Here is a 20,235-nt window from a genome sequence, read left to right as displayed (position 1 = left end):
CGTGCAGTATTTTCAAATTTGAATACAACCTAAATTAAACGTTTTTGCAAAAAACAGATTGTTTTAAAAAGAGCGAAAAGTCCATTGACATGTTAACCACAAGTGCGCATTGTGTTGAGTGATCTTTCCTTCAAACTTGGAATGAAGAGAATTGACGCATTCGTTATGTAATAGCGCTCATTTCTTGGCAATCAGTCAAACGATTGAAATAAATATAACGTATAAGATGCAGATAAGATGGGCTACATGCTGTTTTTTAAATTTGTGGATTCTGATGCTTAAATCTATACTTAGGCTATGTCCAAATTCATTCACCCGGTAATTTTTTTTCTGGGACACCCTGAAGCTTTGGTGTTCTCTAGCGGTGGTTGTATCTTTTATTTTGGACTTCATGAAAAAACAACGCATACACCGAAAAGTATCGTTTTCTTTTGTTTGTTTTAAATAGTCTATTAGTTGAGATTAGGATTTAGCTTAGTTTTTACCCTGAAAGCATCTATTATGCTATATTTAGCATTTCTAACATTATTTATTATAAAGTTACATGTTATAAGGCAAAAAATTACACTGCAATGCGGAATGTGTTCCTACGACTCAAATAAAGTTTAAGAAAAGTTGATATGTTTAAAATTGCCCAACCTTACATTTTAAACACAGAATGAAACATTTTCACCGAGTTAAAGTGTTAATTACAAATTTCTTCCAAAAAATGATTTTAAAACACATTTTTACCAACATTTTTGTTTTAAAAATAAGAATCATAAGAATCATAACTTCGAACTACACTATGTTAGTGACATCTCATTCCACGGTGTATGAACGAATGTACATGTACATTTTACATGTAATCATGCCATTCCACCTAAGTAAAATTATTGCTAATTGCCATTCATCCCACGGTGCATTAAAAGTATATTATAACATCCAATAACCCACGTCAGATAACAAAATATCTGACATTGTGTGGTATAATCAGCTGCATGTCAAAACCTCTCAACAAAAGCTTCTAATCAGGTTTTGACGCAAAACAATAACATCTTTAGGCATTCCCATCTCTGGTGGATCTCTAGTTCTTACAGCAGTGGTCACAAAGAAATGGAGCCAAATATGGCATAAAACCCATTTCATAAAAATAAAATAATGGATGTTGATTTGACATCCTTTAGTTAGTGTTAATAAATTAGGATGGTAGAACGTCTTCTATGAGCACCAGTAAGCCTCCTCAACGCATTTTCCTCTGAACCACTCCCTTATGAGACGGTCCCTTGGAGCCAGATGATCATCTTTGTGATAGTCGTAATTCTTTGCTTCCTCTTGAGTCTGCGATGAAAAGAAGATAATAGAAATTCAAATTAGTTATCTCATTTGATTCAAGTGAGCACATTTTATTTAAATTTCAAGACCTTTTAAAATAAATTGAAGTCTTTGACAAAATATAAAACCTATAAAAGGATATTGGCAGCCTATTTTGCATTACACACATGGTCCAATTTCCAATGTCACACATCGTTACGTTCGGTTACAAATTTATGGTTCATTACGTAAGAAGGATGCAACTGTACTTTGGTTCATTCAACACACAAGTCAATTTTGACAATTGCCGTGTTCTATGGAGCAATTAAGTCATAGCAGAATGATCTTATCCTTGTTACCGTAATCTCAAAACCCTTAATCTTAACCTTAAACCTAACCCAACCCTACACCCGAACATTAATCCTATCCCTAAAACCATACCATAATAATCCTAATAACTTTAGGCAGTCACCAATCACGTACCATTCTTTCTGGATAGATGCGTCGGGTTAGATGTCTGTTGACATGTTCTAAATAGGCTTCCTTCATCATAAATCTCTCATCTTCTGTTGTACATTGGTAGCACAAAACACATTCCTGAATAAAAGAGTATTTAACAGGAAAAACGAGTTATAAATGTTTTTAATACGACATAATTCGTAGTGCAATTTAATACAACATAATTCGTAATGTTTGTAGAAACATGGCCCGATCAATTTTATCATTTATCTCAATACAACATATCTAACGCATCCCCAAAGCGACACATGTCACAACTAAATCGATCAAATTAAGCAGTAGTATCAGATGTCATGTGCAAGAAATTCAGATATATCTAAAAAAAAGTAACAATTTCGCAAAAGGCATGCAGCCTTGGTTCTTTTCTAGAGGAATCTCAAGCAAATATATTATATATTGTGCATCTCTTTAAGGGTAGACGAGGTATTGTTGGTCGAAGCAACTAAAAAATCAATTTTCATTATCTAGATCAATATATTATTGAAAAATAGCACCTTGATGTTTTGCAACAAGTTCATTCTACAAATCATATACTGTGAAACGTGCTTGATTTTATTGTTGTTAATGAGTTATGTACGTTTTACAAAAGTGTTGTTGTTTTGGCCCTCTTTACAACATAACTCAAGAACCACAAAACCTACACAAATATATATATCTGTGATATTTGAATTCATCTACACGCTCGCTATGAAATGAGCAATGCAGTTTTGCCAAAGCTCATTACCATTCGCAAGATGCTGTGCGTGACCAAATTGCAACAGTTTAAAATAGTTACTAACCGAGTAGGGCTTTCAAGTCATATTTTTCCAATTCTTGTTATTTACCTCAAATAATACCATGAATACAGAGCTGTACAGTTTATTTCTGCATATTAATACATTGATCTTATTCAGGAAATGGATCAAGGAAGCCACTGCATGGTTACATTTTTATTTCCATATGCATTGCAAATATTACAAAACCAAAATGGTGAAATGATGGTAAAAACTCACCAACTGACGTTTTATCCGTCTTGTTCAGTCGGATTTCGTCAGTATATCTTAAGAAATCTGACTGAACAAGACGGATGAAACGTCAGTTGGTGAGTTTTTACCATCATTTCACCACAAATATTTTAGTTTTGTAAAACAATCTGTAATATTTGAACAATAACAAACCTGATGAATCTCTACAGCATATGTATTGCAGCTATTGGTAATAACGAGGTTTTCGTTAGTTTCCCCTGCCAGTGAAAATCATGCCCATGGGGGAAAATAACTACAAAGCAATATGAAAACATCGTGCAATCATTATTATGTACACGTACCTGTTTACCACATGTCTCGCATATAGGTAGATGACATCTATCTGTAGCAGCTTGGATGTCACAATCACGAACTTTCATAGCTAATACGTCCTCAGCACTAGAAAGAATAAACAGCAAAAAGTGGTACAACTACATTATCAGTGGCATTTCAAAAAGTAAAATAATTGCAAGAAGTGATAAAACTATACATTATATAGCTATATGGTATTGTAAGATGTGGTAAAACTATAATTATCAATGGTATTGCAAGATGTGGTAAAACTATATAATTCATAATATTATAGTCAATGGTACTGCAAGATCTAGTAAAACTACATTATATTAGCAATGGTATTACAATATTTGGTAAAACTACATTATATAGTCAATGGTACTGCAAAGATGTGGCAAGAAGCTAGTCTTTAGTCTTGTAGTCATTGTTATTGCAAGAAGTGGTAAAACTACATTGTAGTAATTGGTATTGCAAGAAGTGGTAAAACTACATTGTAGTAATTGGTATTGCAAGAAGTTGTAAAACTACATTGAAGTAATTGTTATTACAAGAAGTGGTAAAACTACACTGTAGTTATTGGTATTGCAAGAAGTGATAAACCTACATTGTAGTAATTGATATTGCAAGAAGTGGTAAAACTACATTGTAGTATTTGGTATTGCAAGAAGTGGTAAAACTACATTGTAGTAATTGGTATTGCAAGAAGTGGTAAAACTACATTGTAGTAATTGGTATTGCAAGAAGTTGTAAAACTACATTGAAGTAACTGTTATTACAAAAAGTGGTAAAACTACACTGTAGTTATTGGTATTGCAAGAAGTGATAAACCTACATTGTAGTAATTGATATTGCAAGAAGTGGTAAAACTACATTGTAGTAATTGGTATTGCAAGAAGTTGTAAAACTACATTGAAGTAATTGTTATTACAAAAAGTGGTAAAACTACACTGTAGTTATTGGTATTGCAAGAAGTGATAAACCTACATTGTAGTAATTGATATTGCAAGACGTGGTAAAACTACATAGTAATTAGTATTGCAAGAAGTGGTAAAACTACATTATAGTAATTGGTATTGCAAGAAGTAGTAAAACTACATTGTAGTAATTGGTATTGCAAGAAGTGGTAAAACTACATTATAGTAATTGGTATTGCAAGAAGTGGTAAAACTACATTGTAGTAATTGGTATTGCAAGAAGTGGTAAAACTACATTGTAGTAATTGATATTGCAAGAAGTGGTAAAACTACATTGTAGTAATTGGTATTGCAAGAAGTGATAAACCTACATTGTATTAATTGATATTGCAAGAAGTGGTAAAACTACATTGTAGTAATTGGTATTGCAAAAAGTGGTAAAACTACATTATAGTAATTGGTATTGCAAGAAGTGGTAAAACTCCATTGTAGTAATTGATATTGCAAGAAGTGGTCAAACTACATTGTAATAATTGGTATTGCAAGAAGTGGTAAAACTACATTATAGTAATTGGTATTGCAAGAAGTGGTAAAACTACATTGTAGTAATTGATATTGCAAGAAGTGGTCAAACTACATTGTAGTAATTGGTATTGCAAGAAGTGATAAACCTACATTGTAGTAATTGATATTGCAAGAAGTGGTCAAACTACATTGTAGTAATTGGTATTGCAAGAAGTGGTAAAATTACATTGTAGTAATTGGTATTGCAAGAAGTGGTAAAACTACATTGTAGTAATTGGTATTGCAAGAAGTGATAAACCTACATTGTATTAATTGATATTACAAGAAGTGGTAAAACTACATTATAGTAATTGGTATTGCAAGAAGTGATAAACCTACATTGTAGTAATTGATATTGCAAGAAGTGGTCAAACTACATTGTAGTAATTGGTATTGCAAGAAGTGGTCAAACTACATTGTAGTAATTGGTATTGCAAGAAGTGATAAACCTACATTGTAGTAATTGATATTGCAAGAAGTGGTCAAACTACATTGTAGTAATTGGTATTGCAAGAAGTGGTAAAACTACATTGTAGTAATTGGTATTGCAAGAAGTGGTCAAACTACATTGTAGTAATTGGTATTGCAAGAAGTGATAAACCTACATTGTAGTAATTGATATTGCAAGAAGTGGTCAAACTACATTGTAGTAATTGGTATTGCAAGAAGTGATAAACCTACATTGTATTAATTGATATTACAAGAAGTGGTAAAACTACATTATAGTAATTGGTATTGCAAGAAGTGATAAAACTACATTATAGTAATTGGTATTGCAAGAAGTGGTAAAACTACATTGTAGTGATTGGTATTGCAAGAAGTGATAAACCTACATTGTAGTAATTGATATTGCAAGAAGTGGTCAAACTACATTGTAGTAATTGGTATTGCAAGAAGTGGTAAAACTACATTATAGTAATTAGTATTGCAAGAAGTGGTAAAACTACATTATAGTAATTGGTATTGCAAGAAGTGGTAAAACTACATTGTAGTAATTGGTATTGCAAGAAGTGGTAAAACTACATTATAGTAATTGGTATTGCAAGAAGTGGTAAAACTACATTGTAGTAATTGGTATTGCAAGAAGTGGTAAAACTACATTGTAGTAATTGGTATTGCAAGAAGTGATAAACCTACATTGTAGTAATTGATATTGCAAGAAGTGGTCAAACTACATTGTAGTAATTGGTATTGCAAGAAGTGGTAAAACTACATTATAGTAATTAGTATTGCAAGAAGTGGTAAAACTACATTATAGTAATTGGTATTGCAAGAAGTGGTAAAACTACATTGTAGTAATTGGTATTGCAAGAAGTGGTAAAACTACATTATAGTAATTGGTATTGCAAGAAGTGGTAAAACTACATTGTAGTAATTGGTATTGCAAGAAGTGGTAAAACTACATTGTAGTAATTAGTATTGCAAGAAGTGGTAAAACTACATTGTAGTAATTGGTATTGCAAGAAGTGGTAAAACTACATTGTAGTAATTGGTATTGCAAGAAGTGGTAAAACTACATTGTAGTAATTGGTATTGCAAGAAGTGGTAAAAACTACATTGTAGTAATTGGTATTGCAAGATGTGGTAAAACTACATTATAGTAATTAGTATTGCAAGAAGTGGTAAAACTACATTGTAGTAATTAGTATTGCAAGAAGTGGTAAAACTACATTGTAGTAATTAGTATTGCAAGAAGTGGAAAAACTACATTGTAGTAATTGGTATTGCAAGAAGTGGTAAAACTACATTGTAGTAATTGGTATTGCAAGAAGTGGTAAAACTACATTATAGTAAGTAATTGGTATTGCAAGAAGTGGTAAAACTACATTGTAGTAATTGGTATTGCAAGTGGTAAAACTACATTGTAGTAATTAGTATTGCAAGAAGTGGTAAAACTACATTGTAGCAATTGGTATTGCAAGAAGTGGTAAAACTACATTGTAGTAATTGGTATTGCAAGAAGTGGTAAAACTACATTGTAGTAATTGGTATTGCATGAAGTGGTAAAACTACATTGTAGTAATTAGTATTGCAAGAAGTGGTAAAACTACATTGTAGTAATTAGTATTGCAAGAAGTGGTAAAACTACATTATAGTAATTGGTATTGCAAGAAGTGGTAAAACTACATTGTAGTAATTGGTATTGCAAGAAGTGGTAAAACTACATTGTAGTAATTAGTATTGCAAGAAGTGGTAAAACTACATTGTAGTAATTGGTATTGCAAGAAGTGGTAAAACTACATTGTAGTAATTGGTATTGCAAGAAGTGGTAAAACTACATTGTAGTAATTGGTATTGCAAGAAGTGGTAAAAACTACATTGTAGTAATTGGTATTGCAAGAAGTGGTAAAACTACATTATAGTAATTAGTATTGCAAGAAGTGGTAAAACTACATTGTAGTAATTAGTATTGCAAGAAGTGGTAAAACTACATTGTAGTAATTAGTATTGCAAGAAGTGGAAAAACTACATTGTAGTAATTGGTATTGCAAGAAGTGGTAAAACTACATTGTAGTAATTGGTATTGCAAGAAGTGGTAAAACTACATTATAGTAAGTAATTGGTATTGCAAGAAGTGGTAAAACTACATTGTAGTAATTGGTATTGCATGAAGTGGTAAAACTACATTGTAGTAATTGGTATTGCAAGAAGTGATAAAACTACATTGTAGTAATTAGTATTGCAAGAAGTGGTAAAACTACATTGTAGTAATTAGTATTGCAAGAAGTGGTAAAACTACATTATAGTAATTGGTATTGCAAGAAGTGGTAAACCTACATTGTAGTAATTGGTATTGCAAGAAGTGGTAAAACTACATTGTAGTAATTAGTATTGCAAGTGGTAAAACTACATTGTAGTAATTGGTATTGCATGAAGTGGTAAAACTACATTGTAGTAATTGGTATTGCAAGAAGTGGTAAAACTACATTGTAGTAATTAGTATTGCAAGTGGTAAAACTACATTGTAGTAATTGGTATTGCATGAAGTGGTAAAACTACATAGTAATTGGTATTGCAAGAAGTGGTAAAACTACATTGTAGTAATTGGTATTGCAAGAAGTGGTAAAACTACATTGTAGTAATTGGTATTGCATGAAGTGGTAAAACTACATTGTAGTAATTGGTATTGCAAGAAGTGGTAAAACTACATTGTAGTAATTAGTATTGCAAGAAGTGGTAAAACTACATTGTAGTAATTAGTATTGCAAGAAGTGGTAAAACTTCATATTAATTGGTATTGCAAGAAGTGGTAAAACTACATTGTAGTAATTGGTATTGCAAGAAGTGGTAAAACTACATTGTAGTAATTGGTATTGCAAGAAGTGGTAAAACTACATTGTAGTAATTAGTATTGCAAGAAGTGGTAAAACTTCATATTAATTGGTATTGCAAGAAGTGGTAAAACTACATTGTAGTAATTGGTATTGCAAGAAGTGGTAAAACTACATTGTAGTAATTGGTATTGCAAGAAGTGGTAAAACTACATTGTAGTAATTAGTATTGCAAGAAGTGGTAAAACTACATTGTAGTAATTGGTATTGCAAGAAGTGGTAAAACTACATTGTAGTAATTGGTATTGCAAGAAGTGGTAAAACTACATTGTAGTAATTGGTATTGCAAGAAGTGGTAAAACTACATTGTAGTAATTAGTATTGCAAGAAGTGGTAAAACTTCATATTAATTGGTATTGCAAGAAGTGGTAAAACTACATTGTAGTAATTGGTATTGCAAGAAGTGGTAAAACTACATTGTAGTAATTGGTATTGCAAGAAGTGGTAAAACTACATTGTAGTAATTAGTATTGCAAGAAGTGGTAAAACTACATTGTAGTAATTGGTATTGCAAGAAGTGGTAAAACTACATTGTAGTAATTGGTATTGCAAGAAGTGGTAAAACTACATTGTAGTAATTGGTATTGCAAGAAGTGGTAAAACTACATTGTAGTAATTAGTATTGCAAGAAGTGGTAAAACTTCATATTAATTGGTATTGCAAGAAGTGGTAAAACTACATTGTAGTAATTGGTATTGCAAGAAGTGGTAAAACTACATTGTAGTAATTGGTATTGCAAGAAGTGGTAAAACTACATTGTAGTAATTAGTATTGCAAGAAGTGGTAAAACTACATTGTAGTAATTGGTATTGCAAGAAGTGGTAAAACTACATTGTAGTAATTGGTATTGCAAGAAGTGGTAAAACTACATTGTAGTAATTGGTATTGCAAGAAGTGGTAAAACTACATTGTAGTAATTAGTATTGCAAGAAGTGGTAAAACTTCATATTAATTGGTATTGCAAGAAGTGGTAAGACTTCATATTAATTGGTATTGCAAGAAGTGGTAAAACTTCATATTAATTGGTATTGCAAGAAGTGGTAACTACATTATAGTCGATGGTATTACAAGTGGTACAATAAATAATATTATATTCATTGATATTGCATTGCAAAGAAGTTGTAAAACTATATTACATTTAATGGATAACCGTCATTGGTATTTGCTAAAATTACATTATATAATTAATTAATACTACATGAAGTAAACATATAACCTAGCAAACACAAAACGTTTTATTGAATACGTTTTATTGTCGGGTTATACAACCTTTTAAAAACATTAAAACTACATTTTTGGAAACTTGATGCAAAAAATTATTTTACAGTAACATTTTGACATTAATGAATTAAATGTTGTTGTTTTTTCATATAAAACGTTTTTATGACCTTTATATAACACAAAAAATATGTTATCAAAATGTGTTTAATAAAACCGTAAAGTATTTATAACACGTTTATAACGTTTTAAGAACATTTTTGTGTTTGCTGGGTAGTAATTGATATTGCAATTAGTGGTAACCGTAAAACTACATTATAGTCAATAATATTACAAGTGATACAGCTACATATAGTCCATGGTATTGTTAGAATTCAAAAGCTATATTATAGCCATCAACATTGCACGAAGTGGTAAAATTATATCACAGGCAATATTATTCCAAGAAATAGTAAAATTGCTTACAGTAATTTTTAAAGTGGTTTCACTGCAAATCATCAACGATGACACTGCCAGAGGTGGTATATAGCAACAGTGTGTGCTATTGAATTGGAAAAGCTACATTAAAAGTCAACTATGTTTTTGTAATGAACTGGTCATCTATAACGACATTACAGCAAGAAACGGGACAGTAATACAGACTGATTTGAAAATACCTCACACCCACCCCATCAACACCCACCCCATCAACACCCTCCACATCGCCCTTCAACCCACATATGCACACTATTTACCTATGATTGCGGCTGTTAGGCACCACACCTGCAACACCCGTTAGACTCAGGCCAGCGTACAAAGCTTGTTTGTAAATTTCTTTATGCTCTTCATTTTTATCTGCAAGTTCGCTAACTATATCACTTGGTAGAGTATCGGCCTGTTCAGAAAATCAGAAATCAGTAAATTTGGCAATACAAGAACTATGGTAATGTCATGCAAAGTATACTTACGAACATTTGAGAATTAAGTCTTTCTTCAAAGTGTTAAAATTATGTCCCACTTGTACAAACTTATATCAATACTTATGAATAAAAAATGATTCGTATACAATACTTAAGACATGGGCAGTTTACATTCTCAAAATAGAAGGAATTGGTTAAAGTTAAAAATCTCGTTATTACAATGGTTTTGAATGCTGACAACTACGAGAATACCGGCCCGAAATTCTCCCAGGGGCTTCTCCGTGTCCTAAACTCAATTATGTTTGGCGATATTTTAGAGAAATTTCTCTTGCTTACCTTTAAAAGGTGAACCTTGAGATTTTCGTCCAGTGCAAAGTCAAACTTAAATAATTCGAAGAAAAGGCTGAAAATATAACGCAAATGTAGAATTATGCCAATAAAGAAAGGAACAATACATCTATATGTGTGTTAGGTTTAAAGGAGCTGTTGTGGTTAAAGTATGGCAACGTTCAGAATGGGGCGCAAGAAAACCAAGAGAGGATGAAAAAGATAGTGAAGAAAATATAACAAAAGGGAGAAAGGTGGTGGTCATGAAAGACGAATCAGAAAGCAGAAAAAATAAGAAATAAGTAGAGTATTAAGATGAGAAGGTAAAAAAAGTATAAGTAAGAGGAGGGAGATTAAGGAGATGGACGAGCTGGAACCTAAGCTAAAGATGGGTTGAAAAGAAAGAAGGGGAGGAAGAGGATGAGAAACAGGAGCTTACTTTGGTCGTATATAACCTTGAAGAGCCTTGCGAAGTTCATCTCGCTTGGCAACAAATACATCTCGCACTGCTTCCATAATTTGACCGTCAATTGTGTCAGGGTCTTTGTCTGCGCAAGATTTAATAAAAATGAATTCATGTTGTTATATTACGAGCCGTAATCACCTTTTACCCAAATTAACACGAATGCAAACAATAATACCCTGTTTGATTAAGTTAACGATATCTGGTCTTTAATTAAAAGTAAAATATGATTGGTACATGAACAATAATGCACATACAATATAATCCCACAATCACAATTTTCATCTTAATATACTTAAGCAGCAGTCTTATCCTACGAAAATCATTGTTCAGCGAAATCCATTGTACACTTGCATTTATATATCCTTTGCGTAAAAATCCTCGCACAGAAATGATGCTGCTTTCTCCAAACACTCGAATCCTTACACAGTTGACACTTTCTACAGCTAAGATGATTCTTTCGCCAATCACTATCATTCTCCAGGAAACAGGCTTCTTCTGCACTGATCCTTTTTATTGACAGATGTGTTGTTTATAAACCAGACTCCAGCAAGTCGGCAGAAGATCTTTAATCCTTTGAGGAATAGGAGTACCTTCATATACTCAAAATCTCCTTCGTTGCTGTATTTAAATAGCACTTTATTGCCTATGTAAACTGGTTCAAATATATACCTCTTTGGAAGCACGACGACGATCAACACATTATATGGAGTCTACAGTCTCTCTTCATATTCTGCCCAGAGCAAACTAAATTGCTTTCACCTTTTATACTCACAATCTATTAATAGACCATTCTGTCACATTCCATTTTAGAAATGGGAATTTCCAATAAGCATTAGGCAATGCACTTAGATGAACAATCTGGGAATTCCCAAGATTAATTTATAAACATTCACCTTTCTCATTACATCACTTCCTGGGGTTTTCCTAACATAATGTCATATTCACTAATTCTAATTTTGTAAACAGAGATTAATAATCAAATTTAAATTACTCAGGACACATCACAATGTGTCTATCTTTAGACGAATTCTGAAGTCGAATTTCTTTAATAATCAAATATAGTTTCGTAGGTGCCATATTTAGTATTATTAACAAAATCACGTTTAGAAGTCACTTCGTGGCCGTGCACTGTAACTTGAAATAACATTTGTGACTAGATTGGAATTAACATACAAATATTACGTTTCGCTGTAATTCTGATGAAATTCTTCGAAAAACATTATTAAATTATTAGATTACAGGCAAATTGTGTTTGGAACTTACTGTCGAAAAATTTGAGTTGGGCGTAAACAGATTGTTTCGTGTTGTGTTTCATGTCAATGTGCAATTTCTTCAACTCCGGTATCTAAAACAATGAAAATATAAATAAACATTTTATAAACATTTTATCTCATGGATGGCCTAAAGTAAGCATTGAAATGAGCAGAAATTTGCATAACTTTGGCTAAATTTGGATTGGTCATGATTAGTAATATCAAATCCTGCAAGTGTACCACAGATGGGAGAGATCGAGTATTTTTTGATGATTATAGGCAGTCTTTTCTATACAGAAACACTGACATGATTTTGCAGGTAAATTAGGTAATTCCCAGCCATCATAGACTTCGAGGGCCAGTCGTAAAACTAATGACGGTCAACCTATATTTTTTCCCAGTCAGAGGGATCAGGCTAGGGCTAATTTCAAGCTGTCGCTAAGAACTGAGCCGCTCTTGCGAAGAACAAAATGACGTTTTCTTGAGGCAAATTTAGTACATATATCTCTATGGGGATTTATTTGGTGGTGTGATACTGATATCTGAAGGGCAACACATCAATATTTTGGCCTAAAGTCAATGATATTGCAAGAACTTGTAAAACTATTCATAGTCAATGGTACCGCAAGGAGTGTTAAACTACATAATGGTCAATTAGGGCTAGCCTATACATTATAATCACGATATTGCAAAAAGTGGTACGATAACATTATAGTCAATGATATTATAAGAAAGCGGTGAAACTATATAATAGTCATACCAATGATATTGCAATAACTTCACAATTGGATCATATATAGGCCTATATAGTCAACGGTATTGCAAGATGTGATGAAACTTGTAGTCAACGGTATTACAAGATGCAAATCTACATAATAGTCAATTGCAAGAAGTGGCACATGCAACTGCATAATACTTTATATATAGGCCTAGCCAACGGTATTTCAAGAATTGGTAAAACAACATTATACACTTACCGCTGTAATAGGCGTTACATAGGAATCTGTGATATACTGTTCTGGTTTGCTATAATCAATTGGATTGTATTCCTGAGGTGCTACTCTCAAAGCCCAGTCCGTATCCAGAAGATAAACACGTAATGGATCCACTGAAGTAAGCTGAACGTAGACGGTTATGTCAAATTTACGGTTACCGATTAGGTACGGGTTGGCGATATATTCCTGGATCACTGTCCCTTCCGTCGATAGGTCCAGATCTATTCAGAATAGATGACGTAAAATACCGAACAATTAAAAAATTTCACAAAAATGTATCAGCAATAATCTACGACATAAAATAGCACTATCATTCCTTTATTTAGTATTTTAGATTAGCTCTAACAACAGTTAAATTCTTACCGTTGACATCTTTGACCATACTGGCACCATTCTTCTGTTCAATCCAAACTTTGTTAGGCTTTTTGGACTGATGAAATAAAAACAAATAATGATGAGATATTGATAATCCATTCGATATAACGCCCAATGTATGGATATAATTAAACAGCTAATGATAAAGTCGCCTAGTTGACAAGTTGTATAGGTGTCGATCGCGCGACTTCGTGAATATTGATTGGCAACATTTTCCAATATGTCAGCGCTCTAATCAGACACAATAAAACAATAAATCCTGCAATGCGTTGCCTTTGACCATGATATATCAATATAGTTGCATAACAAGTACCGGTACTAAAATTAACCCATATTTGTATGCGGTTTTGCGATCTATTTTTGAAGGGTCTTAAGTTAACCAATATAGAAAAATTCTAAAAATCGCCCCATTAATATAATGTTACATGTAACTAGTATAGGCTACTTACCTCTTTAAGAAAGTCGGCCTTTTGACGAGGCATAACAAATGTAGAAGGGATGTACTTTGAGATAGATGAATCTAGAACTTCTTCTGTGATACATTTGGTGCCGGGGAAATGATTTACCTATAAAGGATACAAAAGCATTTGACGATGTCTAAAATAATACCTATTCCCATAAAGGATACAAAAGTATATGACGTACAATGTCTAATATAATACCTATTCCCAAAGTCTGAATTCAACAGGTCAGGTTTAAGCTAGGAAATATGTGTTGATTTTTACAACAAAAGTGAAAAATGCAAAACAGTAAAAAAAAAATTAAATAAATAAATAAAACACGCAGCGATCATCTAAACTTACAAATCTTCAGTAGGGGAGGGCCTACTGTGAAAACAGAGTTTGGACTTTCAACACCAAATTGCGCCATGATTCTATAAAATGTTTCTAATAAGTTTAAATTAAAATAATGCTAAACATGTTTACAAATTCGATGGATAGGTCTCACTTGTGCAAATTCACACGAAGTCTTGGTAATTTAACATAGGTGTTTAGAACTAGAGTTATGTGCTATATAAGGGAATATTATAAATAGTCTACATTTTCAAAAGTACCTTTTGATGTCCTTCCATGCTATTGACAACGTTTTTTAGATCTAGAGGTTTAGCAAATGGTGCATGATGAGTCCACAAAACATCCCATTCGTTGCCGGGTCCGCCACAGATATAGCCCATATCGTTGAATACCGTTACCAAGTCCAGCCATTTTGGAACCTGCAAATTTACAAGTTGCAAATTACAAGTTTCCTTTGATAATAATCTTTATTCTGTTTTGAGGTTGTGAAAATGCATTGTTATTGTGTTAATGAAATAAACACATCCTTGGTCACACCCCACACCCGCATGCAGCATAAACCCACCCACATACAACTCTGACTAAAAAAAACCCAAACAAACAAACAAACAGACAAAAAAAAAGACACCCACAACCCACTTACATCAGCGTCTCCGTAGAGCCACACCACAGGTCTGCCGTTCGCATCCTCTTTTGAAGCATTTCTGGCGGTCGTTTCGTAGTGATCGGGATTAAGACATTGACGCCTCTTTTCAAGTTGTTCCTTTATCGATAGAAATTAGCAACAATGTGAAGGGACATAAGTGTACAATAGTTAAGTACGATTATATGCACGAACGTGATTATCAAACACTGATACACTTATAGAGTGCATCAGTTGTAATAAATCTCATACACTCATCGTATCAAAAATAAACGTAATATTTATAACAAAGATGTATTGTTTACTATACCACTGACAGTGTTATTTATAGTGCTAATTTCAGCCTTTAAATAGCTATTTATAAGTAATAAACCATATCTAAATAGGGCACTTTCCCGTAATCCGTATATTATATAAAACGGAGACTCTAGCAATGATAAGAACGATCTTCAGTTGGTTTACACTGCACTACGAAACTGTTTCCTTTCAAAAATGAAATCGCAGCAGTAAGAATGTAGTAAATAATTATCGTCACCATTTCTAACACAATAGTCACTTTACACCCTTAGAAAAAGGGTTCTTAACGGGTTCTTTGACTATCCTTGAAACCGTCTTCAAAGAACCATTAAGGTTCTCCAAAGGGTTGGAACCTTTTCAGGTTCTTGAACATAATAAAGATCCCATGTTTCGTGAGGGCTCCTTATGGATCAACAAGAGCCTATACCTTGTCTGTGCCTACTAATACTTAGACTGTCCCACAGTCTCGGTTCGGTCCGGCCTGGATAATGGAACGATAGGCCTACATAATAACATAATAGCCTATCAAAATATGTCATAGTCCTTCACCCCCCCGATTCTAAATACACAGCGCCCAAAACCAATTCCTCTTTCTACACAAATTGATGCCACTACACTAATCACACCTCCTATATTAAACGCTAAATTTCAGTGACCGCTCCCCACGCCGAGACTGTTCCGAAGTGTTAGAGATCTCACTTCCAAAAATTCGTTCAACTAAGCACGTGATTCTGGTGTCAATTATATGATAGCCCCGCCCCAGTTTCAATTGGGTTGGTTTTTAATGCTATGTAATCTACATTACCAGTCGTTCTTCACGGACCCGAGGGAGGGTCTAACTAATACTCCACCCGAATACCAATTCATACTACACTAACCTGATATGTATTCCACAATGAAATAAGAATAGCAGTAAGCACAACTATAATACTGATGTGAATGACTTGACTCAACAACGATTCCCCCTCCTCCGCTGTCCCTTTCCTAGTGTCTGCTTTTCCGTTTTTACCGTCGGCTTTACCATTATTGTTGTCGGTTTTCTTTCCTTGAGCCTTTTTGCCGTTAGTCGATTTGCCGTTCTTTTTGTCAGAGTTGTTATTTGATGCGCCGTTTTTGTCCGACATCTACGAGATTCAAATATATATAGATATATAAACTTGGTAGCCAATATAAATTCTTTTGTTTTAATGAACCGATTCCAAGCATTGCTCAATTTTGGAACTGCGCTATATTAAGCGTCGTTTGTATTTAAGCATACCTCACAGTTAAAGGAAAATGCGCAGATGTATATAGAAAGTTTGATAACTGATCACTTCGCAATTTAGTCCTGTTTAAAAGATTCTTGTGGAAAGCTCTGACAATAGGCTGTAAGTACTGATTTCACAGAAGGCTGACCAGAAATTAAATTTATTCAATGACTTCTAGTGATTTCAGTGCCTACAAACCACTTTCTAGCTAGTTGCTCTCTTTGAACCTTTCTGCTTAACCCCTCCCAAAACGGGGTGGGGTATCTTGGTGTTCTTTTTGGTGACAGTAAAAAAGTCAAAAATGAAAACAAAATATGACCCCTCCCCGTTACCATTAAAAACGCAAAATACCAATCTTCTTTGACTCTGAAATTCTGTATTTTGATAAGTCCTCTCAATGGTTACTTCAGGGGTGCAATAATAACGTGTATTCCCGGAGTGAATTATGGATTGTTTTGGCCAATCAGTTATGTGTATTGTCAGAATGTGATGGCTATAATAAGCCAATTGCAAACATGTTTATAAAACAAGGCTAAAATTGTCCTACACTGAACAGTCTCCTTGCCGGATTTAAGTGCTAAATAATCCTTGTCATGTGGAGCAGGATTAGATAAAGGCATACAAACGAGGGTATGAGATATTAGGAATTATTTCCTAGCCTCTTTAATAGCCACAGTGTTGGTGGGCTACAATAGATGATTATGTAAGGGATAAACTGTGCATTTATTTAACTGCCGTGAAAAAATTAGTGCTATATTTTCTGGAATTGGGATATCAAGATACAGAAGCGGCAAGATATTGTAAATGTAAACGTGTCATAGGGTAGTCTCTCAAGCTACGGCTCACGGGCTGGGGTATGCTTCACTATACGAGCATATCGTGCAGGATCTGCATCATTTTCCAGCAGAGCAGAGAACAGAGTTGTTCAAATTGTCATATTAATTGTGTGTCCTAGCCCCTGAATGGCAAATTTATCTCAGTTTAATGTAGTTCCAGTAACTGTAACTCGGTATCTTTATTTAACATTATGACATTATCGGGCCAGTAAATGTCAGTATGTTGAAAGATAGGACCGAAGACATGCAGGCAGGTCTAAGTTTAATGTTGATGTTTACAATTTATACTTATACGTACAGTATATACATACACTTACCTTGCACTGATAATTACAACAAATGTACACGTCAGAGTGAACTTTATGATGGCCTCTTCAGATAGTGCACACGTATGGGCAATTTTTACTTTAGGTAGGCCCTATGGTATCTGGATTTACCCAGTGATTATACCTATGATTATACTTTATACCGCTATTTTGCGTGTCAATACAAATGTAACCTTGATTCATGCCCGGCTGATTCCAAACCTTTTATTAACAATAACATGACATGACCCATCTGATCTGTCGCAAGTTGACTGAATAGCCAGACTCTTGAGACAGGTGAACTAAATCATTGAACTGTGACGTGTTTCGTCACAAGTCAGTGCTCAAGAAAGTTTCCAAGAAGGAACATGAATGACAATAAGGCCCCTAACAGTCAATTTTGAGTTTCCCGTCACATAGTTTCTGAAAACAAGTGAGGTAACTTTTTCATCATTCATTATTCATTATTTGTCTGCCTTTCATTATATGACCAACGCACATGTAAAATGTGTTGTTATTTGCTGCTCACTCACTTGAAGATGGATGTTTAGCCCAAATGAGATTCCAAAGTATATTACAAAGAGTCTGCAAAGTTGGCAGCAAAATGTATGTTTTGATTTTGATTTTTCCACAAAAAATAATGGGATATTCATAATTGTTTTTGCAAATACAGCTCAACTGATCATACTTTTCCTACATTCGACCTTGCATGATTTTTGAGTTGACACAGTCATGAAAATAACTATAGATACTTGACAGACCATTAGTAGCCCAGTTCTGAACCTTTTCATTGATCATTCATAACAATAGGTATCTGATGGATCAGTGAAGATAAGAAGGATTATAATATATCCGTAACCTTGATATTATAGTACATCTCGAGGAAAAAGTGCAATGGACATGTTTTCATTTTATGTTTCAAATATCCCGCGCATGAAAATTGAGTATTTAACCCAAAATGGAAAATGGAACAATTTATTGCTGTTTTAACAGATGTCTTTTCTGCACTGTATTATACCTAAATTAAGAAATTTGATAAATATTCAAAGAAAATATAGGTCATCCAAAAAATGTTGATTTTTACACATTTTGGGGCAAAAAAGGAAAAATAAGCAAAAATATCAAAATCTGTTTTAACAGCTTCATTCATCAAGTCATAACAAACGGCCTACATGCTTAATTTCTAATAAAATATTGAAATTGTGAAAAATATAGGTATTTATTGATTTTCATGTTTTTCTTGCAAATATGCTAATAATATGCAAATTATGAAATTGCAAAATAAAGTTTCTACATAGCATACATCTTTCAAGTGTGATGTTCAAAATGACAGACATCAAAAAGAGATTCGATGAAATGTAAAGGTGTAGTAACAATTTTGGCATGGACTGTCTGGTTAGGAAAAGTACGGTAAGTTGAGATGTATAACCAGTTTTCATTGGTATTTTTTGGAACTTGGAAAATCACAATAATGAATTCAAGTGAGGGTCAGAAAATGAAGTGAGGGCGGGTGACGGGAAACTCAAAATCGACTTTTCTTGGCCTAACGTCATTATTTTAAGGGATCTGGAATGAGCGTTTTGACAGTATTTTTTGTGGGACATGAGATCACCTCAGACGTATCGAATTGCATTCTGAATACGAAGCATGTCTTTCTGATATCAAATAATTTTCATTTTTTGAAATTCACGATATAATACAAATGTTATGACAAATTATTAAAATTTGATATTTTCAAATTTTTGATATATAACAGTCCTCGAAGTAAATTTTATAAATGTAATGATATATTCTTAAAGTGTATGTAGCCGAGAGGAAAAGCCGACGATCAACTGAAAATTTTGACTTTTCATATTGAAGATATGGATTTTTTTCCCAAAAAGACCAAATTTTTGTTGGTGTTTTGGGAAAAAAATCCATATCTTCAATACGAAAGGTCAAAATTTTCAATTGATCGTCGGCTTTTCATCCCACCTACATACACTTTAAGTATAAATCATCAGATTTATGAAGTTTACTTCGAGTATTGTTAAATATCAAAAATATCAATTTTTAATGATTTGCCATAAAATGTGTATTACATTGCGAATTTCAAAAAATCAAAATTATTTCATGATATCATCAGGACATTCTTCGTATTCAGAATGCAATTCGATATGTCTGATGTGCTCTAATGTCCCACAATAAATACTGTCCAAACGTTCATACCCCTTCCCTTAATACCTTTAAATTATTTAATATGTTAATATTGAAAAAAATAATAATAAATGTGGATATGGCGGCATCATATTTATTTCCAGGGGCGGGGTTGGGGAAACTGAATTTTATGGGGGGGGCGTAAAATTTGCATAAAATTTTGGCATTTTGACTGGGGTAGGGGTAAAGTCCTACTCTTGGTGCACGGTCTCTGCTTGGTGCTACCTGTGGATATACCGTTATTGGCCAGGATTATTACTCCGATACCAGTGTTATCTACTCACAGTTGTTTTGATATGGCATTCAAAACTGTATTCATTTTAAGCAAAGTTGATCACTGGTGGTGCTATTTATCTGAAATCTTCAAGGTTTGTATCTTTACAAGGGGTCGATACTTGTCCGCATTAAAACATAAAATGGAGCAACATAATAGCAAGGGAATTTTCACTTTTTATCTAAAAGGA

General features: G+C 33.4%; 1 protein-coding gene across 1 annotated transcript; it reads right to left on the bottom strand.

Annotated features, from left to right (window-relative positions):
- Nucleotides 1-538: 538 nt before the first annotated feature.
- Nucleotides 539-17,827, bottom strand: LOC140152949 (probable tubulin polyglutamylase ttll-15). The gene is made up of 14 exons (XM_072175501.1): nucleotides 17,588-17,827; nucleotides 16,066-16,311; nucleotides 14,891-15,010; nucleotides 14,508-14,666; nucleotides 13,903-14,019; nucleotides 13,442-13,508; nucleotides 13,061-13,299; nucleotides 12,094-12,175; nucleotides 10,804-10,912; nucleotides 10,374-10,440; nucleotides 9,873-10,012; nucleotides 3,119-3,215; nucleotides 1,777-1,890; nucleotides 539-1,320 (listed from the first exon to the last, which is right to left on the bottom strand). The coding sequence occupies exons 2-14, from the start codon at nucleotides 16,309-16,311 to the stop codon at nucleotides 1,201-1,203; spliced, it is 1,677 nt and encodes a 558-aa protein (XP_072031602.1). The 5' UTR covers nucleotides 17,588-17,827; the 3' UTR covers nucleotides 539-1,200.
- Between the last annotated feature and the right edge of the window lie 2,408 nt (nucleotides 17,828-20,235).

Source organism: Amphiura filiformis, chromosome 5 (genome assembly GCF_039555335.1).
Source record: "Amphiura filiformis chromosome 5, Afil_fr2py, whole genome shotgun sequence".
Lineage (NCBI taxonomy): Eukaryota > Metazoa > Echinodermata > Ophiuroidea > Amphilepidida > Amphiuridae > Amphiura > Amphiura filiformis.
This window is presented reverse-complemented; position numbering and strand designations above follow the sequence as displayed.